Source organism: Mustela nigripes, chromosome 18 (genome assembly GCF_022355385.1).
Source record: "Mustela nigripes isolate SB6536 chromosome 18, MUSNIG.SB6536, whole genome shotgun sequence".
In the NCBI taxonomy this organism is placed as follows: domain Eukaryota; kingdom Metazoa; phylum Chordata; class Mammalia; order Carnivora; family Mustelidae; genus Mustela; species Mustela nigripes.
The window spans coordinates 33,763,932-33,791,857 of NC_081574.1; the positions used below are offsets into that span (position 1 = coordinate 33,763,932).

The 27,926-nt window shown below is 39.5% G+C and overlaps 1 protein-coding gene across 1 annotated transcript; it reads left to right on the forward strand.

The window, feature by feature from the left end:
* The first annotated feature begins 5 nt into the window (after window positions 1-5).
* On the forward strand, window positions 6-25,952 carry BAG4 (BAG cochaperone 4). The gene is made up of 5 exons (XM_059384485.1): window positions 6-333; window positions 17,904-18,011; window positions 23,145-23,399; window positions 23,948-24,202; window positions 24,937-25,952. The coding sequence occupies exons 1-5, from the start codon at window positions 67-69 to the stop codon at window positions 25,420-25,422; spliced, it is 1,371 nt and encodes a 456-aa protein (XP_059240468.1). The 5' UTR covers window positions 6-66; the 3' UTR covers window positions 25,423-25,952.
* Window positions 25,953-27,926: the final 1,974 nt, after the last annotated feature.

Consider the following 27,926-nt stretch of genomic DNA (forward strand, 5'->3'; position numbering starts at 1 on the left):
CTCGGCTGGCGCCTGCGCTGTGGGCTGGCCGTGGGGGGCGGGAAGCGCTACGGGGCAGTAGAGCCCATGTCGGCCTTGAGGCGCTCGGGCTACGGCCCCAGTGACGGTCCTTCGTATGGCCGCTTCTACGGGCCGGGAGGTGATGTGCCCATGCACCCACCTCCGCCCTTGTATCCTCCTCGTCCCGAGCCTCCCCAGCCTCCTATGTCCTGGCGGGTGCGCGGGGGCGGCCCTGCTGAGACCACCTGGCCGGGAGAAGGCGCAGGAGGCGATGGCTACTATGCCTCTGCGGGCGCCTGGTCAGAAACCGGTCGAGCTGGAGGAAACCACCAGGTAAGCTTTGCGCCATCTATCCCGGGGGGGTTCCGATAAGGGGAGTCTTTGGAGGGTGAGGGCCATGGGGATTGATAAACCTCCAGAGTTCGTAATGGATCGGGTTTCATATTTGTTTTCCTTATGCGGGGTTGGAGAGACGGGCTGGATTTGTGGCTGGAGGGGATATGTTTGTGTTCTCTTCGCGTCTTCTTTTCTGCTTCGACCCTAATAAATGGGTCTATGACCATTAAAAAAGGAAGAAAGATCCTGCGCTGACTTGCTAAGCTAAGTAGCGAGCTGCGGAATCTCTCGCCTTGGATTGAGGTTGGGCTGGAGTGACCCGGCCAAGCTTTTTGAGCTCTAACAATTTATCCTGCGTGGCTCATATGGCCGGCTCTCCCCGAGAAGGGAGGTGGCTGCAGCCCCCGCTGTCACTCAGCAACCCCTCCCTACGGGAAGGAACCGAGAAGCAAGAGGAGGGATCGGGCATTTAGCCCTTTGCCCCTAAAGCTCTGCCCGGGATTGAATCACCAATGCTCACCTTTACTTGGATTGTGAAATTACGTTGCGGCTGCAACGTAATTGTCATTACAGCCTCCCTATTTTATGATTTAATAGTTGGCTCTGAGAGGTTAACTCACTTGGTCAGCAGAGATATCCCTGGCTTTTTGAAGGTCCACCTTTATTGCCGCTTCGTTTTTTAGGAAAGACCTACATTAGTGTCTGTTTTTGCTAACTGAAAGAAATCTGAAGAGGAGTTTTTCTTTTAGTAAAAGGGTGAAAAGCGAAAATAGCTTCAGCGTTTGCTTTGCAGCAAGCAGTTGTAGAGGCGGTGCGCAACTGGGCAGTGAGAGTGGCGCCGCCACGCTCCTTCCCTGGGTACTACACTCAGCATCTCGGCATCACAGTGCTTTGAACTAAGTCTGTGAGCCTCGGCGCTTTATCTCTATTTATTTTGTGCATCCGTTGGCAAGATATGTCCTAAGGTAGCAGAAAAGTCTAAGGAAGGTTATTTTGGAGGCCTGGAAATGCTAAAACATTTAGCATGAAAATTAATGATAATTGCTTTTTTCCTTTTATGCCATTTTGGCTTACAAAAGATTTCATAGGGGAATGTTTTGCTTTCAGATAGCAGGGGAAACCTGTACACTTGGACTTATAATATTTTATTTCTTGTCTTCCTGCCAGAACTGTACTTTTCTTTTGTTAATTCAGTATTCTGAGTAGTGAATTATTATACAATCAAAGTTGGGGGGCATACCTCTCTCTCTTTTCGGCAATTTTAATATCCTAATGGGTTGAAAATGTAGTAGGGAGATACCCATATACCTTGCTGGTGGGGATGTAAAATGGTTCAGTGCTTTGGAAGATAGTTTGGCAGTTCCTTAGAACGTTACACACACACAAGCACACACACAAATATAACCCTTTTCATAATTAATCTCTAACTACATGTAATATATTAGCTCTGTGTTGAGTCAGTATATTACTCAGCAAGTTTGCTTTTAGATATGTACCCAAGAGAACCAAAAAATGTCTACATAAAAACTTGCATGTTTTTATGAACAAGCATGTTCATGGCAACATTGTTCAAAGTAGCCAAAAAGTGGAAATAACCCAGATGGCCATCAGTTGATGAATAGATAAAATATGGTACATTGATGGAATGAAATTATTTAGCTGTAGGAAGGAAATGAAGTATTGAAACATTCTACAAAATAGATAAATCTTGAAAACATGCTACATGAACAAAGATAGAAAGATCCCATACTGTATTAGTCCTCTTATGTGAAATGTCCAGAATAGTGGTTGCCAGGGGCTGGGGGCTGGGGACTTTGAGAAGATGGTCAAGTGTATGGGGTTTGTTTTTGGGGTGATGAGAATATTCTGGAATTAGTGATGATGATTGCACAACTTTGAATATACTGAAAACCTTTGAATTGTACACTTATAACGGGGTGGTTTTGGGGTACCTGGCTTGCTCAGTCAGTTAGGTGTCTGACTCTTGATTTCAGCTCAGGTTCTGTTCTCAGGATCCTGAGACTCTGCTCACCTGAGACCCACCTCAGACTCTGCTCTCAGTATGGAGTCTGCATGTCCCTCTCCCTCTGCTCTTCCCCCTGCTGGCACTCTCGTCTCTCTCTTTCAAATGAATAAATAAAAATAAAATCTAAAAAAAAAAGGGGGGGCATGGGTTTTATGCTATGATAGTCTTTTAAACTATCTATAAACATATCTTTTAAATAATTATATGAGAAACAACATGTATTGAGAGATTAATTGTAAGAAGGGTTATATTTGTATGTGTAAATCTGGAATACTAGGCTGTGGAACTTTTATTCCATGGTAGATTAGAGTGACAAAATGCTTGGCCTATAAGTAGGCAAACTATACCAAAGATCAATGGGAGGGAAAGAGGAAAGGAATGATAAACTGATGACTTCTACTTGGACTTGCAGTATTCTTAAAACAAGAGTGTGTTTTCTGGGCAAGATTAGAGAAGTTAAGATTTTAGACTTGTGTAGCATGTTATAAGATATGTTAGAGTATAGGTGTGCACATTGCATGGGTGGGTGGTGGTGCTGGAGTAGGAGTGATTGGAGATAAAGCTGGAATGTGTTACGAGCATTTGTAAACCATTTCAAGATTTTATCTTTCAGGTTAGTGTTTCTGAAACTTGAAAAGTATAGGATGGCAATTTCTTATGCAGCAATAGAAAATTAATACAAAAGTTATGCATGTCGCAAATGTGTTTTCCAAATTCGTTGTCTTCTATCTTCATATGGTTTTGACATAAAATAGATTTGACATTTTTAAATAATCAAATGTGTCAAACTAAAAAAAAAAAAAAAAGCATAGGAGATTTTTAGAACCTTACTACTTAAAAAGTGTGGTCCTTGGACCAGAAACTTCAGTGTGCCCTGGAAGTTGTTTGAAATGCAGAATCTCTCCTGCTCAGAATTCATGCTTCAGTTTAGTAAGATCCCAGGTGATTTGTATGCATGTTCATGTTTGAGAAACACTGCTCTGTAGAACTGAATAGACTAAGGTGAAATTGCTCAGAGCCACTACAAAGACTTAACTCTATGTTAACATATTTAAACATGGCAGGGGAAGAAAATGGAAATCTAACTCTCCCTGTTTTCTTTCTTTTCTTATCCTGTTAGCTGTACTTACAGTGCCGTACTTTGGTCCCTCAATTAGCATCATCTGCATTACTTAGGAGCTTGCTGGAAATCATGTATAAGGCCCTGCCCCTGCCCTGCAAAATCAGAATGTATATTTTAACAAGATTTAACAGTGTTTGTTTAACAAGATCCCTAAGTGATCTACATGTTACCACAAAGGTGCAAGTAATAGCCAGCAGCGATCATTGGGGGCCATCTTGGCTGATTACAGTGGGAAGGACTGGGGAAAAAGAGAGCTCAGTTACGCTCTCAGAATAGTCCAGAAGAGAGGTAAAGGCAAGCATTTGAACAATGTCTGAATATATACAGGTTTTTTTTCAACATTTTACTATAAAATTTTCAAGCATATAGAATAGTTGAAAGAACTACACAGTGAATACCTGTATAGCTACCACCTAAATTGTGTAATTAGCATTTATTATATTTGCTTCATCACATCTATCTTACTTTCTTTTTTTACATCTATCTTTTTTAAGTTTCATTTTTTACATTAATCTGTTTACCCAACGTGGGGCTGAAACTCACAACTCCAAGATCAAGAAGTCACATGCTCTTCCAACTGAACCAGCCATACGCCCCTATCTGTCTTACTTTCTGAATGCATTTCAAAACAAGCTGCTTAGATTTGAAAGACATTTTTAAAGGTATATATCAGTTGGAAGTGAGGGAAGCCAGAGAAACATAAGGTGATTCTGAGGTTTTAGTATTTCCTAGGAATAAATGTTTCATAATAATAAAAAGGAAGAAGAACAGGTTTTTATGGGAAGAAATAGTTTAGCTTTGTACCAGAAGAACTAGTGATTGGTTAATAGAGGAACTTAAAAAGATAGAAATGCTTGGTAAGGGTTTATATACTACCTTTATTTCATTTCTGTTATAAGGCAGTGACTCACTGTGGTCACTATGTGCCAAGCTCTGGATGGAATGTATGTGATTGATTAGAGAGAAGTTTGTGATTTTTCTCTTCTTGTTTTTGTTTTTTGATGCCAAATTTTAGTCTGTGGTATCTGGGAGTTGTTCTCTATAGGAACAAAACAAGAGATTGGGGTCAGATGGGTGATGGGGGATGGAGATAGTGATTTGAGAGTCATCAAATATAAGTGTATGTGAATTACTAACCTGGGTAATGTTCCCATAGGAGATCTTTGAGAGTCTATCAGAGGTGACAAAGAAAGAGGATTCAGAAGGAGACAATAAGAGAGAATACTTGGAAAGATAGTAGGGCAATCAGGAAAGTCATGCAATACAAACCAACCAAGGACACAGTTATTTTGAACATAAGTGATACGAGAACTGAAAAGATACTGTTGGATTTGGCAGTTGAAAGGGTCTTGTTGATTTTCATTTTGGGAGTTTAAAATAGTGGGAGGTTTGGGTGCCAAGACAACCAGTATAAACCATACTTCCAGAAGTTAGTAAATGAGAAATTGGTTACTTGACTGTGAACCAGGATTGGGGGAAGAATTTTTTGGATTAGATGATTTGAATATGTTTGTAAGCAGAAGAGAGTAAGAAGAAAGATGGGAACAAAATGATGGAATGTCGCTTGTGGAGAGAGGGACGAAGTGAGGAAGAGCTGGCAAACCTTTTTCAAAGTTAGAGAAGGGGGAATCATTTTGGAGGTGGAGGGGAGGCACATTGAAGGAGTTTATAACTCTTGGTGTCCTTGGCAAAGTAGGAGGCTTAGGTCATCTGAGAGGAGAGGAAGTGGAATAGCGTAAACTGGGAACTTGATATGATAAATGTTGGAAACTAGTGCTGGGGGAAGTGGGAAATTGTAGAGAAGCATGGGAAAGACCCAAATGAGACTGAAAATAAAAACTTGGGCTGGGGGCACTTGGGTGACTCAGTGGGTTAAGCATCTGCCTTCAGCTCAGGTCATTATCTCAGGGTCCTGGGATCAATCCCAGCAGGGAGTCTGCTTCCCCCTCTCTCTGTCTGCCTGCCTCTCTGCCTACTTGTGATCTCTCTCTCTCTGTCAAATAAATAAGATCTTTAAAAAAACAAAACAAAACAAAAAACTTGGGCTGATGGTCAACCTAGAACATAAAGTGCTTTTGTAGTGATTTGGGCATGTATAGCTAAAAATAATTTTTAATGTATTTTTCTAATAATTTTTGTCTAATTCTTATGAACAAGATAAACAAATTTGTAAATGAAATTTAGCAGCAACACTAGTCAGATTCCTCTGTTAGATTTATTTGGGCTAGGGTTATTCTTTGGAGGTATGTTCGTGAGTTACTTTGTAAATTTAATCTCGTATGTGCTTCTACAAAACTAGTTCTAAGGTATATATGAGAGAAGTTGACTCCAGCCTTCATTTGAGATTAGGTATTTCTTCTCAAAAAGGAAGTAAATGAATTTGTTATCTTCTTGCATAATTTTGATCAAATTTCCAGTGCAACAAGAATTTAAATTCACATTAATTACTGCTTCTTGTGAAAACCTTTCTCATCTTTGTCTGCTTTACATCACCTTTTAGCACCTTTGTCTAGTTTCAGACAACAGATAAAAAGTTTGGAAAGAGTTCAGCATGTGATGACATTGGCAACTTGGTTTATAAAACAGAGTCGACTTCAGCTAGCTTCCTGTGAAACCAAATGCTGTTTCATAGAATTTTTGATTCATGTTAGGTGAGCCTTGAGCTGCAGACTTTCATTGTACTGGCGATATTTTTAGATTTGTTCCATTTTGTCCAAAGGAGAGGAAAAAAAGAAGCAAAGACAATCTTACTAAGACTTAATAAAATTAATAATTACTGCCACTTCATTGAAGACATTCTCCCACCCAAGTACTAAGCAGTCTCCAGCCCTGCTTACCTTCTGAGATCAGATGAGATCTGGCATGTTCAGGGTGGTGTGGCTGTTGACAACAATCTGTTTTTATTTTGAAAAATTATGATATGTTTATATTCTGTAAATTGTATCTTTTTAAAGGTATAGTTCTCTGAGTTTTGACAAATGCATATAGTCATTAACTACTGCCATAATCAAGGTATAGATAATGACCCATCTTTTAAAAAAAAGATTCCTAGGTTAAGATGGAAGATATCATTTTCATTCATTTCTAAACCCTATTAAAATTACAGAAAAGTAACTGTCATTTGTTGTTTAAAGTATCTCATTTGCATAATGTGTATATATACATGTATACACATATAAATTGTACTCTGTATTTTGAGTGAGTTTCAATCAGCAACAGTCATTTTTATTGCTTAAATTATTTCATATAATGTGAATGGGCGTTCCTTCTTCTTGGCTTCTGAGTCCTTTTGACATAACCCATTGATTTTTGACAGCTTCCTGGATTTCTGGTACAAGATGTGCCTGGCTTATTTTGTGTATATTCTGTCCCAGACATATAATCACCCATTCCTTTAAGAAAACCTTTTTTTTTTCTTTAAATGGAAGATTATATTTAGAAGCATATGTCAGGATCCAGACAGGAAAACAGAGCCTATTCTAGTTCTTTTAAAAGAGAGATTTGGGGTTACCTGGGAGGCTCAGTCAGTTAAGCATCTGACTCTTGATTTCAGCTCAGGTCATGATCTCAGGGTCCTGGGATCGAACTGCACATCAAGCTCTGTGCTCAATGGGGAGCCTGCTTCTCCCCCCCACCCAAATAAAGAAATAAATCCTTTAAAAAATAAATAAAAGAGAATTTGTATTAGGAAATTAGTGACATGAACACTGGAGATCTCAAAAGGCAAAAGAGAAAATGGAGGTACCACAGAAGATGATAACTAGGAAACATCTGTAGTTCCTTGGGCTGGGAAGTAAAGAGAAGAGGTTGGGCTATTAAAACCTGCATACTTGGGAGCATGGCCTGGTGGAGCTTGAGCCAAGGAGAAAGTGCTTCCTAGCTGGCACTGGTCTCTCTGAGGGAATTCCAGAAAACCAGAAGAATCTGGTGATTGCCACTAACTGCCACCCCCAGGTTGAAGGGTGTTGTTAGGCTGACAATGACAGAAACAGCAAATAAGCAAACTGGCAGGAGTCTGGAAGTCCCTTCTCTCCTCCGATTGGCAGAACCGAAGAGTAAGCAGGCCTCAGAGGAGAAATGTTTGGACTGCCAATCCTGCATGACAGAGCCAGTTATGAAATGCTGTGTTTAGAGTTGAGAGAGAGTAGTTTCATAAGTCAGAGAAGTTAAATTTGAGTGCTAGATATACTGATTGAGGTTGTGTTACCACTGCTTCTAGGCCTTTCAATGGACAGTTAATGAAATAGTTTTTTTTAATTAAAAATATTTTCTTAAGATTTTATTTTTTAAAAAAGATTTTATTTATTTATTTGACAGACAGATCACAAGTAGGCAGAGAAGCAGGCAGAGAGAGAGGGAGGAGCAGGCGCCCTGCTGAGCAGAGAGCCCGATGCGGGGCTCGATCCCAGGCCCCTGTGATCATGACCCGAGCCGAATGCAGAGGCTCTAACCCACTGAGCCACCCAGGCGCCCCACGATTTTATTTTTAAGTAATTTCTACTCAGCTTGGGGCTTGAGCTTACAACCCCGAGATCAAGAGTTGCATGCTCAGGGCACTTGAGTGGCTCAGTCATTAGACATCTGCCTTTGGCTCAGTTCATGATCCCAGGGTCCTGGGATCGAGCCCCACATCGGTCTCCCTGCTCTGCAGGAAGCCTGCTTCTCCCTTTCCCCCACCCCCTGCTTGTGTCCATTTCTCGCTGTGTCTCTCTCTGTCAAATAAATAAATAAATAAAATCTTTAAAAAAAAAAAAAAAGAGTTGCATGCTCTGTTGACTGAGCCGGTCAGGTGCCCTGAAATAGGTTTTTGTTTGTTTGATTGTTTTCAGATAGAAAAATTAATGAGTTCATATTTATATTAATTCAAATTTAACATTACAGATTATTTTTACTTCTTTGATGGTATTTATTACTTTTCTCTTGTACGGAATATCTTGGTTACTAACAGTGTTAGGATAATTACAAATACTTGCACAATCTTACAATAATAAATATAACAAGGCCAAAATACTTTTTTTTTTAAGATTTTATTTATTTATTTGACATACAGAGATCACAAGTAGGCTGAGAGGCAGGCAGAGAGAAAGGAGGAAGCAGACTCCCTGCTGAGCAGAGAGCCTGATATGGGGCTCGATCCCAGGACCCTGGGATAATGACCTGAGCCGAAGGCAGAGGCTTTAACCCACTGAGCCACCCAGGTGCCCCAACAAGGCAAAAATAATGCCAGGTTCTAGTTCTGGCATGACAGCATAAGGAGCTCTGTGGACCCAGTCCCCAGTGAAACTGGTAAAAATTATTTTTAAAAAACAACCAGTTGAAGTCCCTGTAAATGGTTTTAGGATATATAGCAAATTAATAAACATGTATTCTATAAAGTTACTCAAACTCAGTGAGAACAGTGAGAGTCTGTGCCAAGACCTCCATTTCTCCCCTCTCTCAGAGCAGTGAGACAAACTCCATTCCAGACTGGTGTAGCCAAGAAAACAGGGCTCCCTCTTCTCCCAGCTCCCAGTTAGAGGGTTATCATCCTGGGAGAGGCAGCACATCAACATTTCTCATTTTGCCCCCAGCTATTGTTGATGAGATCAAATTCCAGGCAAGAGTGGTTAAGTAATGCTGGTTCCCTCCTCTGCCCAGTACCTACTTGGGAATGGAGGCTTTACTTTGGGCCGGGCACTGTGAAGAATACTAGAGTTCTGATCATCCTTACTCTGGCTTATAAAGCAAGCTGAGAAGCCCTGAGGCTACTGCCCTTTCCTCCACAGGTGCTCAGCTCTTAGAGCAGGCTGTATCTTAGAGAAGCATACTATTGTCCCCAACCCAGCTGCAAAGGGTGGCTCAGACATTTTATCTGGAGGCAGAAGCAGGTGGTAAAACATGTAGCTCCTGATCTTTTCCCAAAGGAGCTGTCTTTATTTGCAACAGAGTGTGGTGTGGAGAAGTTGAAGCCTAAGGATGTTCTCAAACTGTGGCGATTGTTGTGAAAGGCAACTGGGAGGAGATTAGTAGATTCATTAGACATCTGGTCTAAACTTTAGACCACCTAGTTTGCTAGAGAGAACCAGGGAAAGAGATAGCTGGGAGAAACCCTTTGGGGCTAGAACAATTCTTAAACACTGCCTTTGAGACCTGTCTCTTTCCAAATTTTGGTTGGATCAGTTTGTGGAACAATTTTTATCCCAGGGTGTGGAGCTTTAACAGCTAGGTGTGGTGAAGGAAAGAAATACACACACGTATATACACTCATTAAAGAAATTAAAATGTTACAGTAGAAAATGTCCACTTAAGGCAAAAGAAAGCGGTAAAAGAAGAATAGAGGAACAAAAACAGATAAGAGATAAAGAAAACAAAAAGGATCCAAATATATGCTGTTGTGAAATAATAGAAAAAAATATACGTATTGGTCTCTGTCCTGGGCTCCAGGCACAGAGCTCCTGAAACCCTTGTAAACTCTAAATGAAGAGAGCACTAGGAGTATTTTTGTTCTAATATTTGCTCTGTGACCCCAGTTCCTGACATGGGGCTTCTAAATCCATTGGAATTTCCTGGGTGATACAACTATTTTTTGTTCTAATGAGGTATCTCTGGGTGTTCTCTTGGATGGCTCCTGGATGGGGCTGGTCACCAGAAAGGCCAGCCCATGTTTAGATGTTTGGAGTTTTCAGTCTTTGTCCTCATTTTCCAGAGAGGGATTTTCCATAAAAATCCAAACACAGTGTGGTGCAGAGAGCTTCCAGTTTGGTGAACATATCCACGTTCTGGAAGGGTGGTGCACCGTGACTCAATGGGAACAGAAGCTTCTGCACTTGGGGTTCTCCCAGACTTTGCCTGCCCTATGTATCTCTTTCATCTGGCTGTTCATCTGTATCTTTTATCATATCCTTTAATAAACTGGTAATTGTAAATATTTCCCTGAGCTGTGTGAGATGTACTAGCAAATAATCAAGGGGAAAGAGGCATGGAACCCTACGCTTTGTAGCCTAGTGAGACATAAATTGTGGGTAACCTGGAGATCACAGGAACTGTTCCTTGCAGTTGGCGTCTGAAGTGGTGGGGGGCACTCTCATGGGACTGAGCCACTAACTTGTTGGATCTGATGCTATTTACAGGTAGATAGTTTAATTGTAGGACAGCCAGCTGGTGTTGCTGAATTGCTTGGCATGGGGAAAAAAAATCTCACATCTGGTATCAGAAGTGTTGTGAATGTGGTAATAGCAGGGGAGCAAAGGAAAAACATGGGAGCAGTAGGTTTTTCTCTCTCAGCTGTCTGTGGGAGATACACTTCAGATTTAAAGATACAAATGGCTTAAAAGTAAAAAGAGAAAAAAGAAATAGGCAAACAGTAATTAGAAGAAAACTGTAGTAGCTATATAGTATCCAACAAGTAAACTTTTTTTTTTTTAAGATTTTATTTATTTATTTGGCAGAGAGAGAAAGCACAAGTAGACAGACAGGCAGGCAGAGAGAGAGGGAGAAGCAGGCTCCCCACTGAGCAGATGCGGGGCTCGATCCCAGGACCCTGAGATCATGACCTGAGCTGAAGGCAGAGGCTTAACCCACTGAGCCACCCAGGTGCCCCTCCAACAAGTAAACTTTAAAACAAAAGGTGTTACTTGGGATAAAGTGGGACATGATAAAAAGGGTGATCTAGGGACACCTGGGTGGCTCAGTGGGTTAAGCCACTGCCTTCGACTCAGGTCATGATCCCAGGGTCCTGGAATGGAGTCCCACATCAGGCTCCTTGCTCAGTGGGGAGCCTGCTTCTCTCTCTGCCTTTGCCTGCCGCTCTGCCAGCTTGTGTTCTTGTTCTCTCTCTCTCTCTCTCTGACAAATAAATAAAATCTTTAAAAAAAAAAAAAAAGGTGGTCTGTTAGGAAGATGTAATAACTATAAAAATATCTACCTAATAACAAAATACCAAAATAAATTAAGGATAAGCTTAAAGAAATAAAAGGAGAAAATAGACAATTCAATAATAATAAAGACTTCAATACTTCATTTTCAATAGTGGGTAGAACAACTAGGTATAAGATCAACAAGGAAAGAGAATATGTGAATAACCCTGTGAACCAATTAGACCTAACAGACATCTACAGAACATTCCACCTAACAATAGACTCTACGTTTTTCTCAAGTACCCATGGAACAATCTCAAGATAAACCATATGCTAGCTATAAAACAAATATTAGTATACAAAGACAAATAATACAAAGTATGTTCTCCAACCATAATGTAAAGACATTGGATTTTAAAGATCTTGGGAAACTCATGTCTATTTGGAATTAAATAAAACAGTTTAATATTTTATAAAGATTTTATTTTTAAGTAATCTCTGTATGCAACATGGGGCTCAAACTTACAACCCCAAGATCAAGAGTTGCACGCTCTGCCAACTAAGCCAGTCAGGTGTCCCTTTAATAAAACACTCCTAAATAACCAGCAGGTCAAAGAAGAAATCAAGGGGTGCCTGGTTGGCTTGTGGGTTAAAACCTCTGCCTTTGGCTCGGGTCATGATCCCAGTGTCCTGGGATTGAGTCCCACATCAGGCTTTCTGCTTAGCAGGGAGCCTGCTTCCTCCTCTCTGCCTGTCTCTCTGCCTACTTGTGATCTCTGTCTGTCAAATAAATAAATAAAATTTTTTTTAAAAAAGAAGAAATCAAAAGGGAAACTAAAAAATACTTTGAGATAAAGGAAAATGAAGATACAGTATGCCCGAACTCTTAAGATGTAGCTAGTACTGCTTGGAAGGAAACTTATAGCTATAAATGCCTATATTACGAAAGAATAATGATTTCAGGGCCCCCGGGTAGCTCAGTTGGTTAAGTACCTGACTCTTAGTTTTGACTCATGATCTCAAGGTGGTGAGATTGAACCCCACTCATGTGGGGTCTGCTAGTCCTTCTACCTCTGCTCCCCCCACCCTAATAAAGAAATAAAATCTTAAAAAAAAAAAAGAAAGAAAAAGAATAATGATTTCAAATCCATAGCCTAAGCTTCCATCTTGACACTGAAAAAAGAAGAGCAAAGGAAACCTCAAGCAAGCAGAAAGGAGGAAATAGTAAAAATAAGAGTGGTGGGGCACCTGGCTGGCATCTGGAAGGGTTGAAATTAATGTAGGAGAGAACAGAGAAACAGTAGAGGAAATCAATGCAAGGAAAGGCTGGTTCTTTGAAAAGATCAACACAATTGAAGACTCTCTAGCTAGATGGACCTTGGAGAAAAGAGGGAGTGATTACTAGAATCAGAAATGAAAGAGGGAACATTACTATGGATCTTACATAATGGAATACTGTGGATGATTATATGCTAATAAATTAGATAACTTAGGAGAAGTTGGACAGATTTCTAGAAAGATACAAAATACCAAAACTAACTCAAGAAAGAAATAGGAGATCTGAATAGACCTATAACAAATAAAGAAATTGAATTGTTAATAAACAAAACAAAACAAAAACTACCCACAAAAAAAGTCTAAGCGCAGGTGGGCTACTGAATTCTACCAAACATTTAAAGAACTGATACATCAATTCTTCACAAATACTTCTTTAAAAAAAAAAAAAGGTTTTATTTATTCATTTGACAGCACAAAGAAGGGGAGCAGCGGAGGGAGAAGGAGAGACAGTTGCTCTGCTCAGAGCCTAATGTGGGGCTTGATCCCAGGACTCTGGGATCATTACCTGAGCAGAAGGCAGACACCCAACTGACTGAGCCACCCAGGCATCGCTTTTTTTCTTTTCTTTTTCTTTCTTTCTTTCTTTTTTTTTTTAGATTTTTGTTTATTTATTTGTCAGAGAGAGGCCAGAAGCATAGAGAGCTGCAGGCAGAACAGGCAGGGCAGGCGGAGGGAGAAGCAGGCTCCCTGCTGATCAAGGAGCCTGATATGGGATTCAATCCCAGGACCCTGGGATCATGACCTGGGCCAAAGGCAGATGCTTAACCAACTGAGCCAGCCACCCAGGCCCCCCCCCCCCCGCCATGTTTTGTTTTTTTTTTTTTTAAATAGGATTTTATTTTTATTTGTTTGAGAGAGATAGAAAGTGAGAGACCATGAGCAGGGAGGAAAGGGAGAAGCAGACTCCCTGCTGAGCAGGAAACTGATGCCAGACTTGATCCCAGAAATCTGGGATCATGATCTGAGCTATAGGCAGATGCTTAACTGACTGAGCCACCCAGGTGCCCCTAGAGTGGCCTTTTTTTTTTTTTTTTAAAGATTTTATTTATTTATTTGAGAGAGAGCACAGAGGGAGCATGAGAGGGAGAGGCATACTCCACGCTGAGCGGAGAGACTGATGTGGGGCTTGATCTCAGGGCTTTGACACCAATACCTGGGCTGAAAGCAGACACTTAACCTACTGAGCCATCCAGGTGCCCCACAAGTACTTCCAAGAAATAGAGAACAGTTCTAAACTCATTCTGTGAAGTCATTTATTACCCTGATACCAAAACCAGACAAAGACCTCACAAAGAAAATGGGCCAATATCTCTCATGAATATGGATGCACATGTCCTCAAAACAAAAACAAAAACAAAAAAAAGTAAACTAAATCCGGCAACATATAAAAAGAATTGTATACCATGACCAAGTGGGATTGAACCCAAGAATGCAAAGTTGGTTTAACATCTAAAAATCAATGTAATATACCATATAAGTCAAAAAATAAAGCCTCTACGATTATTTCAGTAGATGTAGAAAAAGATTTGACAAAATCCAACACTCTTTCTTGATAAAAATCACTCTAGGAATGCAAGGAAATTTCTCCAATCTGATAAAGGGCATCTATAAAACACCACAGCCAGCCACATATTTATGTGATGTAAGACCGGATGCTTTTCCCTAAGATCAGGAAAAAGACCAGGATATCTTCCCTTGCCACTACTAGTCAACATTGTCTGGAAGTTCTTGCTAGGGCAATTGGGCAAGAAAAAGACATATGTAACCTATGTCTGTGATGGAATAGAATTGAGAGTCCAGAAATAAATTCATGTGTCTGTGGTCAAGTGATTTTTGGCAAAGATGGCAAGACCATATAATAAAGGGACAGAATAGTCTACAGCACAAAATACAATACCATGACAACTAGATAGCTGTATACAATTGATAAAGTTGAACTCTCACACCATATGGAAGAGTTAGCTCAAAACGGCTCATAGACATAAATTGAAGAACTAAAACTATGAAACTCTTAGAAGAAACAAGGAGTATATCTTCATTACTTTGGATTTGGCAGTGGTTATGTTACATTTTTAGGGATTTAAAAATATGTCATTATTTTCTCTAATTATGCAGAATATTTACAAGGCATATTTAAGGGACGTCTACCTTGAATCCCTGTCCCCCAGTGTTGTTTTTAACTTTTTTAAAAAAGATTTTATTTATTTATTTGAGAGAGAGTGAGAGAGCACAAGCAGGGGAAGCTGCAGACAAAGGGAGAGGGACAAGCAGGCTTCCTGCTGAGCAAGGAGAATGATGTGGGGCTTGATCCCAGGACCATAGGATCATGACCTGAGTTGAAGGCAGACGCTTAACCAACTGAGCCACCCAAGCACCCCATATTTTAACTTTATAAAAAAATCTTTTTATATTATAAACTTTTAATTATATGTAAAAGTAGGGAGACTAGTATAATAAAACTCCCAGATAACTATCCCTCACCTTCAGCAATTACTGGGTAGGTTATTGTTAATCTTATTGATTTATATGGTAGTATTTAAATATTTTTTTAGGAGAGTCTTAAGGGCAGGTTTGTGTTGTGATGGGGATTATCTACTGGAGAAGGAGAGAAAAGACTATAAGTACAGGAATGAAATTCTTTAGAAGGTAAGAGATCATGTTGTCCACAGCTATGTGGAGGGATTGGTCATTATTTAATAGGGCCAAAGGCACTTCATGCTTCTGGGAAGACAATGGCAGATAGGGTGCATTTGATTTAGTAAGTTGGAAGACAGAGTTTCTGTCTGATCGCTTCTCCTTTTTTTCCCCCCTAAGTGAAATATGTGATAAAGTTGTCAGTTGAAAAATGAGGAGTAGACTAAAAGAATATTGGAGATTTGGGGGTGGGGGTAAGAGTGAAATAGTTGTTCTGGAGAGTGAGATGAACATCCATCCTAAGGAAGTGTTACAGTTGCTAGGCAGTGCTGTGTCTACTTGAGATTTGTGGTCTCTAATTGAGAAAGAAACCAGAGGGCTCTAGTGTTTCTCTCCACCAGTATTTAGAGGAAGTGCAGATAGGAAGTCAGTGGGCAGATGGGTTTAAATTCGGTTGGGTTTTTGCAGGGTGAGTGAATCGGAGGGAAGCAGTGGCAAGGGATTAGGTGTTGGAAAGCTGAGTTGAGGAAGGAAGTGAGGACATGGGTGGGGTGAGGGATAGTAGGGTGAAGAAGTAGTGAAAATGTGGAGTACCAAGGAGAGTCCGTCAGTAGCAGAGAACAGAAACCAGGGTAGTAGGAGAGAACAGAAACCAGGGTAGTTCTAGGAGATTTAGGCATTTGTTCACCACTGCTGGGGTGAGTCAGCTCTTCATTTTTCACGTCTTCAACTCTTGTCTTTTCATTTCTCCTACTCAAGATTCAGATTCTTGGTAGGGAGAAATCGGTTAGTCAAATGTTTACCCTTTAACCAGGGAAAGGAAGGGAGGTCTTTAACTGGGGGCATCTGCCTGCTTGAGAAATTTAGTGAAGATCTGAATTTCGCCTGTAAAATTTTTTAAAACTTACTATTCTTTAGTTTCTATATTATGTAAAGGAGATGTTACTTGCCCAACTTGTATAATATTATATGGAATAATTACGTGCTTTGAAAACAAAGCAGTATGAAACTGATAAGTAGTCCAATTAAGCTAAGATGGTGATAATTAAACTCTCAGTGATTACAACTGCCAATGAATTTCTTTATGAAACAGTTTGAAGGTTTTGTTTAAGCTTAAAACTAAAACTAAAAGTTCAAAGCATAATAACTTACAGGATAACAAGTGTATACATTAAACTAGACTCTAAAAAGTTTTGAGTAGGGGCACCTGGGTGGCTCAGTCATTAAGCGTCTGCCTTCTGCTCAGGTCATGATCCCACAGTCCTGGGATCAAGTCCCGCATCTGCTCCCTGCTCAGCAGGAAGCCTGCTTCTCCCTCTTCCACTCTCCCTGCTTGTATTCCCGCTCTCACTATCTCTCTCTCTCTCTGTGTGAAATAAATAAAAAATCTTGAAAAAAAAAAGTTTTGAGTTGATCTAGTCTCTTGGAGTTTATTGGCTTATTGCAAATCATTGCATTAACTCTTGAGTTGGTGTGCAAAGCTGTAGAGATGAGCGTTATAGCTAGATTTGCTTCTTGGAGTGGTAATTGTTCTTTATCAATTCCTGATACTTGGGTTAGTTGTAGGCTGCCAGCAGAAACATAGCCATAAACAGAAAGTAAAGGAATATGAAAAAACTAGTGTGACATGGGGCGCTTGAATGGCTTTTAGTTGCTTGAGCAGCTGACTGCCTTTGGCTCAGGTCATGATCCCAGGGTCCTGGGATTGAGCCCAGTGTTGGGCTCCCTGCTCAGTGGGGAGCCTGCCTTTCCCCTCCCTTTGTCTCCTGGCTCTTGCTCTCACTCTCTATCTCAAATAAATAAATAAAATCTTAAAAAAAACAAAGAAACAAACCCAAAACTAGTGTGACAGTCAAAAGCATATTGAAGATTTATGTGTTTGAAGTTTAGTAGTGATATTTTCAAGCTCCCAAGTTGTTGAGATAGGCAAGTATTGCTCTTAACAGTGGCAAAGAACTATAATCTTGTTGCACAAATTAAATTGGTAGTGATGGGGTTGGTGATTGGAGAGAGATAAAGAAATCCAGGTATCGGGGTGCCTGGGTGGTGCACTGGGTTAAGCCTCTGCCTTTGGCTCAGATCATGATCTCAGGGTCCTGGGATCACGCCCCACATCGGGCTCTCTGCTCGGCAGGGAGCCTGCTTCCCCCTCTCTCCCTGCCTGCCTCTCTGCCTATTTGTGATCTCTCTCTGTCAAATAAATAAATAAAATCTTAAAAAAAAAAAAGAAAGAAAAGTACGTTGTTTGTGTTTTCTAAGTATATTCTACTGTATCTCCTTTAAAAAAAAAAAAAGAAAGAAAGAAATCCAGGTATCTGGTTTTGCTAATCATGTTGGCATAGTAGAATTTTATATATCATTTGGTATCATAATGCATAAGGACAGGCTTTTAGTACATAGTCAATAATTGCTTTGTTCTAGGGCATGTGATTTACCATATAGTATTTCTGGGTCAATTTGTTAATGAGAATTTAATAATGAGTGATTTTTATAGTAGGGTTCTATTGCTTTTTGTCTCTTGCTTTTTTTTTTTTAATAATTATAACTGCCTCTATCAACTTTTCTTTATGATACAAGAAATTATTAAAAGTGATTTTTTTTTCCCCCTTAGGACCAGCCACCGTATTCTAGCTACAATTCTAACTATTGGAATTCTCCTGCACGACCTAGGGCTCCATACCCAAGTACATATCCTGTAAGACCGGAAATGCAAGGCCAGGTATGATCTAAAATTGACAGACTTCCTGAATTTTTTCTTTAAAGATCTAATTTATTTGTTTTAGAGAGAGAGTGAGCACAAGCAGGGGGAGGAGTAGAAGGGAAGGGAGAGGGAGGGAGAAAGATCCTCAAGTAGACTCAGGGTTGAGCTCAGAGCCTGACCTGGGGCTCGATCTCAGGACCCTGAGATCATGACCTGAGCTGAAACCAAGAGTTGGGCATTCAATCTACTGAGCCACCCAGGTGCCCCCTGAATTTTTTCTTAATGTATTGATTTATTTTCAATAATCTGTGAAAGATTATTTCAATAATCTGAGAATCTCTGAGGAGATTTCATAGTAGCAGTGTGTGGAGTTTTGTTATTAGACTCTCTTAATGTTTTTGGCTCAGAAGTAAGGAAATACCTAGGCGAATATATCTGTAGCAAAGGTAGCTTGAGGAATAATAGATTATTGCTTAGGACCTGGAAACAATAAGCATATAATGTACTTGTGTTTTTAAGTTTGACTTTTTTTTTAGAAATATAATTGACATGTAACATTATATTAGTTTCAGGTATATAATGTAATGATTCGAGATTTGTATATATTGTGAGATCATAATTAAGTCTATTTAATATCTGTTACCACATATAATTACGATTTTTTTCTGATGAGAACTTTTATGATTTATCTTATTAGGAACTTTCAAATATGCAATACAGTATTAAATATAGTCACTATGCTGTATATTACATCCTCTTGACTTACTTATTTTATAGCTAGAAGTTTGTACCTTTTGACCTCCTTCACCCATTTATACCCCTAGCCCTGCCTCTAGCAACCATTAGTCTATTCTCTGAATGTAGGATTTTTTTTTGATTCCGCATGTAAGTAAGATTGTATGAGATTTGTCTTTCTCTGTCTGACTTATTTCCATCTGTGTTGTTGCAATCGCAAGAATTGTTGTTTTTTTTTTTTATGGCTGAATAATAGTAAATTGTTTATGTGTACACAACATTTTCTTTACTCATCTATCGATAGGCACTTAGGTTGCTTCCATGTGTTGGCTATTGTAAATAATGCTGCAGTGAACATCGGGATGCAGATGGATACCTTTTCGAGCTAGTGTTTTTGTTTTCTTTGGACGTATTTTAAGTAGTTGCATTGCTGGATCATTCTGTTTTTAATTTTTTGAGGAACCTCCAAACTGTTTTCTTTTCATAGTGGCTGTACCAATTTACATTACTACCAACAGTGCAGAAGGGCTTTTCTTCATATCCTCACCAACACTTGTTATTGTCTTTTTGATACGAGCCATCTTTACAAGTATGCAGTAATATCTTGATGTGGTTTGAATTACATTTCCCTGATGATAAGTGTTGTTGAGCACCTTCATGTATCTGTTGGCCATCAGTATGTCTTTGGAAAAGTGTCTATTCAGGTTGTCTGCCTATGTTCTAATAAGATTGTTTCTTTTTCTTCTTCTTTTTTTTGTTTTTTGCTATTGAGTTTTTTGAGTTCTTTATATATTTTAGGTACTAGCTCCTTATCAAATATATGATTTGAAAATATTTTCTTCCATTTAGTAGGTTGCCTTTTCATTCTGTTGGTGGTTTACTTTGCTGTGCAGAAGTTTTTAGTTTGATGTAGTTTTCCTTGTTATTTTTATTTTTGTTCCTTTCCTTTTAGTGTCAAATAACTTGTACTCTTAGGACAAATACTTAATTTTAAGTATTACAAGTATACTGAAACAGTATAGAAAATTTGTCTTTTTATCCACTACTTGCTTTGTCAGTTTCTCAGTTTGCTACATTTGTTTCAGATTTTTTTTTTAAAGATTTTATTTATTTCTTTGACAGAGAGATACAGTGAGAGAGGGAACACAAGCAGGGGGAGAGGGAGATGCAGGCTTACCCCTGAGCTGGGAGCCTGACGAGGAGCTCGATCCTAGGACCCTGGGATCATGACCTGAGCTAAAGGCAGGTGCTTAAGTGACTGGGCCACCAAAGGACCCGTGATTTCAGATTTTTAAAAATAAGCAAAAAAAAAAAAAAAAAAACCCAGTTGAAGCTACATATAAGACTTCTTTTATATTAATTTTCTCCTATGTGTTTTTATGCTGGTATTCCTTGTATGTGCATTTACATAATATTATTTACCATGTTTTTAAAACTTGGTATGAGTGGTTTCATACTAGCATTCTCCTGCAGCTTGCTTTTTTACTCAACATTGTTTTTCACTTTTTTGTTGTACACATTTGAAGCAAGAACTTCCCTGGGGTATGGAATTTTGGGGTTTTTGTATGTATGCTTATTAAATATAGCCAAATTATTTTTCCACAATACCATTGTGGAAGTGAGGAATGTTTACAAAGTGACCCATAATCTGGCAACCTTAGTAAGGCAATAATTGTCAGATTTGCGTATTTCTTTCCATTTTTTTTCTGTCTAGAGTCTGTATTTCTATATGCAAATAGTTTTTTTTTAATTGTTCTTTTTTTTAAAGATTTTATTTTTAAGTGATCTCTCCATCCCGTTTGGGGCTCCAACTCAGAACCCCAAGATGAAGAGTTGCACACTTTTCTGACTAAGCCAGCCAGGTGCCCCTGAAAATAATTTTTAAGAACATGATTGTAATATATTCAAATTTTTAAAAAAGTAAACTTTTGGAGCGCCTGGGTGGCTCAGTGGGTTAAAGCCTCTGCCCTAGGCTCGGGTCATGGTCTCAGGGTCCTGGGATCGAGCCCCGCATCCGGCTCTCTGCTCAGCAGGGAGCCTGCTTCCCCCCACTCTCTCTCTCTCTGCCTGCCTCTCTGCCTACATGTGATCTCTGTCTGTCAAATAAATCAAACAAAATCTTTAAAAAAAATTTTTAAAAAAAGTAAACTTTTTACCCAATGTGGGGCTTGAACTTACAACCCTATGATCAACAGTCACATGCTCCGCTGACTAAGCCAGCCAGGCTACCTGTATGTAGTATATACAATTTTAAAGCAGCTACATTTAAAGCAGCTTTCAAAGATCTTGAATTTTATATATAGGTAAGAATTCTCTGCAAACTGATGTTCTCTGCAGAATTAAATTTTCAGATCACCGTAAAGTATACTAATGTAATTTTCCTCATAGTTTTCAGGTAGTCAAATACTATATTCAAATTCTGTTCTAATTTTCTGGTGGTATGGAGCCTGAAATGATGAAAATAAGTTTTTTGATGGGGCTGAATAATTAATTCATTAAAAAAATCATTTTCCCAGGGCGCTTGGGTGGTTCAATGGGTTAAAGCCTCTGCTTTTGGCTCAAGTCATGATCCCAGGGTCCTGGGATCGAGCCCTACATCAGGCTCTCTGCTCCGCGAAGAGCCTGCTTCTTCCTCCTCTCTCCCTGCCTGCCTCTCTTGCCTACTTGTAACCTCTGTCTGTCAAATAAATAAATAAAATCTTAAAAAAAAAAAATCACGTTTCCTTTTTTCGCATTAATTTCGTGATACATTCCTTTAAGACTGATTTTGAACTAGAGGAGTTTATTAAAGTTAGAGCACGCTTTACTTATGTGCTTAAAGAAAACATAAAAACAGTTGATTTTTCATAATGACTCTGGGTACTTGAACTTTAGGATAAGGTTGATAGGAGACTGTGGAATGCAAAATAAAGAAAAAAACATGTCACCATGTAACACAGACTTCCATTTTACTTGTGTCATCTGCATTCCTGTGACTGAAATTGAGAAGCAGGCATTGTTATTAATGTGATATGCTTGTGGTTTGGCCATATTTCATAAAATTCATCCTTTAAATATACAGTTCCATTGTTTTTAGTCTATTCACAAGGCTGTGCAGCTGTCATCACTGTCTATTCCAGAACATTTTCATCACCCCAATTAGAAACTATATACCTATCACGCCATTTTTCTTTGCCCCTAGCCCCTGGCAACTTTAATATACTTGTTATCCCTACAGATTTGCCTATTTTGGTCATGCCACATAGAATCATATAATATTTGAAATCTATGACTGGCTTCTTTCTTGAAGCATAATGTTTATCCATATTGTGGCAATGTATTGCTATTTCATTCCTTTCTGTGGCCAGAGACTATCCATTCTGTGGATCTACCACATTTATTTTATCCATTCATCATTTGATTGAAATTTGAGGGTTTTTTCCCCACTTATTTGCTGTTATGAATAATGCTGTTATAAACATTTGTGTGCTCATTTTTATGCAGACATAAGTTTTTTCAGATCTCTTCGTTATATATGTAGGAATAGAGATGCTGGGTCATATGGTAGCTCTGCTGTGTTTAACAATTTGAGGAACTGGCAAAGTTCTCACAGAGAACTGAAGTTTTTTTTTTTTTTTTTTTAAGATTTTTATTTATTCGAAAGAGAGCAAGGGAGAGACAGAGCACAAGCATGGGGAGGGACGGAGGGTGAGAGAGAAGCAGACTCCTCGCCAAGCAGGGAGCCTGATGTGGGGCTTGATCCTAGGACCTTGGGATCATGACCTGAGCTGAAGGCAGAGGCTTAGCCAACTGAGCCACCCAGGTGCCCTGAAAACTGAAGATAGCGTTCTGAATTGAGAAACCATGACACAAAAAGCCATTGGTCAGAAACTTTAACACTTTTTTCATTTAATTTGAAGGGGAACTGAGTTGTAAAGTACAGCCTCTTAAGAACTGTGGTCAGGAATTTCAGTGAGACAAAAATTGGAATAGTTCTCTAAGTAGAGATACGGCACGAGGAAGCAACCTATGGATGATCATAGATTTAGCAATTTCAAAAATGAGTATTAGAGAAATTCGAGTTGATATCAACTGCTTAAAATTTTGAACTCTTGGAGTACTTACTTGGTGAGACTTTCCATGTTTTTCATGAGAAGCATAATAGCAGGGGAAGTGGCAGGCCAGGGGAGAGGGAGAAACAGACTCCCTGCTGAGCAGGGAGCCCGATGGGGGCTCCATCCCAGGAGCCTGGGATCATAACCTGAGCCAAAGGCGGATGCTCAACTGGCTGAGCCACTCAGATATCCCAGGAGTTCACATTTTCATTAGTTAATGATCTTTTTCCTTCACAGAGTTTTCAAAATTGTGTATTAAGTCAGGGCATTTCAGTTCTTCTATTCAGTCATCTTTTTTCCTTTCAATTTTGCTTTTTAACAGAGTTTGAATTCTTATACAAATGGAGTATATGGCTCACCATACCCCCCCGTTCCTGCACCAAATACTGCCTCATACTCTGGGGCTTATTATACACCGGGATATACTCAGACCAGTTACTCCCCGGAGGTTCCAAGCACTTACCGTTCACCTGGCAACAGCCCGGCACCAGTCTCTCGTTGGCTGTATCCTCAGCAGGACTGCCAAACAGAAGCAGCCCCTCTCCGGGGGCAGGTTCCAGGATATCCTGCTTCGCAGGTGAGCAGTTTTCTGTTGGGTTTTTAATATTCTGTGAGTGAGGGGTGCCTGGGTGGCTCAGTCAGTTAAGTGTCCCGATTCTTGGTCATGAGTTCAAGCCCTGCATTGGGCTCCACACCAAGTGTGGTGGGGAAAAAAAAAAAATTTTTTTTTTAAATTCTGTGAGTGATACCCATATTTATTTCTCTCTCTGCTTTAAGGGGAGTTCTAATACATCTTTATTTGTGCTTCCTAATAGCATATGGGTCCACTTAGTTATAATGTCATGGGACAGACTTTATGCTGTGCTTTAACCTTTGAATTTTAAGCTTTCTCCTTCTGAGTTTGATGGTCACCAAATCTGCCCCATGTATCTTTGGAACCAAGTTTTTTTGGGGAGTTGGAGAAGTGACTACAACTGATTAGAGATGCTACAACTTAGGTTAGTAGCAGCTGAAGTATACTCGGTTAAGCAGAGAGGAAGCATCGAAGTCTGTTTATACTAGAATATTTTCATTACTTTAAGTTTTTTTGGCAGTGACCAGCATATTTCCTTCCTCTCAATCTAGAATCCTGGAATGACCCTGCCTCATTATCCTTATGGGGATGGTAATCGTAGTGTTCCACAACCAGGACCAACTGTACGACCACAGGAGGACTCATGGGCTTCTCCTGGTGCTTATGGAATGGGAACCCGTTACCCCTGGCCTTCAGCTGCTCCCTCAGCACCGCCTGGGAATCTCTATATGAGTGAGAGTCCTTCACCCTGGCCTAGCAACAGCTCTCCTCAGTCACCTCCTTCACCATCACCCCATCAGCCCAAGGTAGGAGACCTTCTAAACATTCTTTTGACGTTTGGGTAATTGAGAGAACACAACATGGAAATTTTCCACACTGGTGTGTGTTAAATGGAGACTAATTGCAAAAAGTTGGTGATTAATACCAACTTTACATAGCCCAGTTTCTTCTTTCCTTTTAATAAACTTTGGTTTTTAGAGCAGTTTTAGGTTCACCTCTTTTTTGCAAAAGCCAGAAAAATGTTCACTTATTGTTTGTTGTTGTACTGTCAGCTGAATATTAAACAAAATAAAAAATTTATTTTATTACCTTAGTCTGTAGACAGAAGACGATACCAATGGAAATTGTATAAACCATAGACTTGAACATCATTTGCCTGTGGCTAGGTTCCATTTTTAAATCTGTCTTAAGGTTTTAACTCTTTAGGGGAAAAACGATCTAACTCCTCCTTATTAAAAAGTCACTGTGGATTGTGAGGTGGGAAGGATAGATTATGAGGTGTTCATAATGGTGGGTGCTTCAGGGTAGATTCTAGCCATTGCACTCAGGAATCCTCTGCCTTTTACTGGACAGAGCACTCCTTTTATCTTTATAGAGTGTGTTTTTTTCTCAAATGATTTAAGAGGAGGGTCCAGTTTTATTAGTGGGGAATCTTTTCATGTACCTTCATGGTCAGGTGAAAGATGTGGGCTAACAAATCTGATGTTGATGGATTCCCATTAAAACAGCTCTTTTCCCCTCTTTGCTCTCCCACTCCAAGGATTCCTCATACCCCTATAGCCAGTCAGATCAAGGCATGAACCGGCACAACATTCCTTGCAATGTCCATCAGTATGAGTCCTCGGGAACAATGAACAATGATAATTCAGATCTTTTGGATTCCCAAGTCCAGTATAGTGCTGAGCCTCAGCGGTATGGTAATGCTGTCAGTGAACACCCCGGCAATCAAGATGAAAGTGATAATCTTCCTGAAGAGTGTTTATCTTCAGATGAAGGTACTCTGCCAAGTATTAAAAAAATTATACATGTGCTGGAGAAGGTCCAATACCTTGAGCAAGAAGTAGAAGAGTTCGTAGGGAAAAAGACAGACAAAGCATACTGGCTTCTGGAAGAAATGCTAACCAAGGAACTTTTGGAACTGGATTCAGTTGAAACTGGTGGCCAGGACTCTGTCCGGCAGGCCAGGAAAGAGGCTGTTTGTAAAATCCAGGCCATACTGGAAAAACTGGAAAAAAAAGGATTATGAAGGATTTAGAACAAAGGGGAAGCCTGTTACTAACTTGACCAAAGAACTCTTGATTTTGGTTAAAACCCTCTTTTTGAAAAGATTGTTGGTGACAAGAAGCAATACATTCCAACTTTCCTTTGATTAAAACTTGAAAAACTGGTAAAGGACTTGAAAGAACATTTTAGTTATGAGTTGTTTTCAGTTTTCAGACCAATGAATGTAATAGGAAACTGTGGAGTTACCGTTATTGCCAAGTAGACTCACTCCTTAAGAAATTTGTGGATATCTACAAGCTGCTTCTTATCAGCAGGAGGGAAACATGCTTTATGTAACAGGCTTATCAAAAATCTACCAGATGAGACTGGATATAATCTGAGGCCAACAGGCTCTGTTTTTTTTTAACCACCTGGATTACTTGTCACATTTTTGTACATTGTGACTGCTTTCAGCATATACTTCATGTGTAAATTACAGCTTGGGACTTTAGCCTTCTTGGACTTCTGTTTTGTTTTGTTATTTGCTGTTCACAAATATAGTATTATTCTCTACTTCTTGGTACGTTTTGTAGTAATATGTTTAATTATTCAAGAGACTATATTGATAGCCAGATAGTATGGCAGTTCTGAATGAATTTTTATCTTTTCACCACTTGAACATATTGCTGTCTTTAGTGAGTTCTTGAGGTAAATTGTCTCCTTTTTTGTATAGATCGTTAAGGTGGAGTTTAACCACTTCTACTTTTCATGTTAATAGTGGAAAGCGAATTGGGAGATGGCAAGGGCAAAGAAATGAAATGCTTATGGCCATTTTCTTTTTTGCTTTTTTATTGTTTTTGGATAAAGATCCACCTTTATCTCGAAATTTCCTTCCCCCACCCCTTAATTATCTTTTCACTGCTGCTGCTTCCATGTAAAGCATTACGATAGATACAGATGAAAAAGCCACAGTGCGAAGAAATAACTGCAAAAGTAATAAATGTGACCATTTGGAAATGTGCTTCTCTATCTAAAATAATTAGCTTCACCATCAAAACCCCTACAAGCAGACTTCAGCTCAGTTTATATTCAGAAACAATGAGGGTAATAAAGGATTCATGCTCAGGGAATGAAAAATCAGCCATAGAGTGGGAAATTTTCTTCTTTTAAAGGTAGATTTGATGTTTACATTAATTTCCGTAGGATAAATTGTTTTATAAAAAATATATGTATTACCATTAATAATGGTCATTTCAGAGCCAGATTTAAGAAACGGATATTGAAAGGGTCTTCGGTGGGCTGGCTTGGGTTGCTCTTTGCTGTGGTGTGGAAGAGATGAGGTAAATGACTTACTTTTGCTATCTAAGTGAGTTCTAGTATACAGTATCTGTTATTGGGAAAACAACTGTTTCTTTTTTTTTGTAAAGATTTTATTTATTTATTTGACAGGCAGAGATCACAAGTAGGCAGAGAGGCAGGCAGAGAGAGAGGAAGGGAAGCAGGCTCCATGCTGAGCAGAGAGCCCAATGTGGAGCTTGATCCCAGGACCCTGAGATCATGACCTGAGCCAAAGGCAGAGGCTTCAACCCACTGAGCCACCCAGGCGCCCCAAAACAGCTGTTTCTTAATAAGATGTCCAAGTGATAACTGTTCTTTCTAGACTATCAGGCCTATTAGTGATAATAAATCTATCAGCCATCTCCTTTTTTTTTTTTTTTTTTTTTGGTTCAGTAGGCGCCATGTCCAGCATGGAAGCCCAAGGTGGAGCTTGAGCTTCCAACCCTGAGATCAAGACCTGAGCTGAATCCAGGAGTCAGCCGCCCAACCAGCCAAGCCACCCAAGGCTCCCCCATCCCCTCTCCTTTTAAACAAAATCAGACAAACACATGATGAGAAAAAATGGAGTAAAAATATTGACTGGGTCTTACGGGTAGGATGAGTGACTTTATGAGATAATATGATGACAGTTTTATTCTAAGATTTTTATTTTTGGCCTAATACAGGAATGTTAAAAAAAGGCTTTCCATGAAAATTAGAAAATTGTACTTGAAACTAAAAATTTAGAAGGGGGAAAACCTTAAACTCAGCTTAAAGGAAACCCATGAGACAGTGACTCAGTGACTAATTCAGGAGAGAACACTATTATTTAACTGAGGGCCCAAGCTACGAATTTCCACAAAGTCTTGATTTTCACACACACACACACACACACACACACAGAGAGAGCAAATAAATGTGTGTGTATGTTTGCTAGCAGCTTTTCTTCTTGAATTTTGAGATAATTTTAGACTTCCCGAAGAGTTACAATACTAGTAGTTTCTGTATGCTCTTCGCTGAACTTCCCCTTATATTAACATCTTCTAGAACCATAGAACAATTGTCAAATTAAGAAATTAGCCTTGATACAATACTGTTAACTAGAGAGTTTATAAAAAGTACAGATTTTCTTGTTTTTTTTTTTTTCCACTGATGTCCTTTTACTGTTCCAAGATCCCATGCAGAATTCTACTTTGCATTTAGTTGTCATGTCTCCATAGTGTCCTCCTA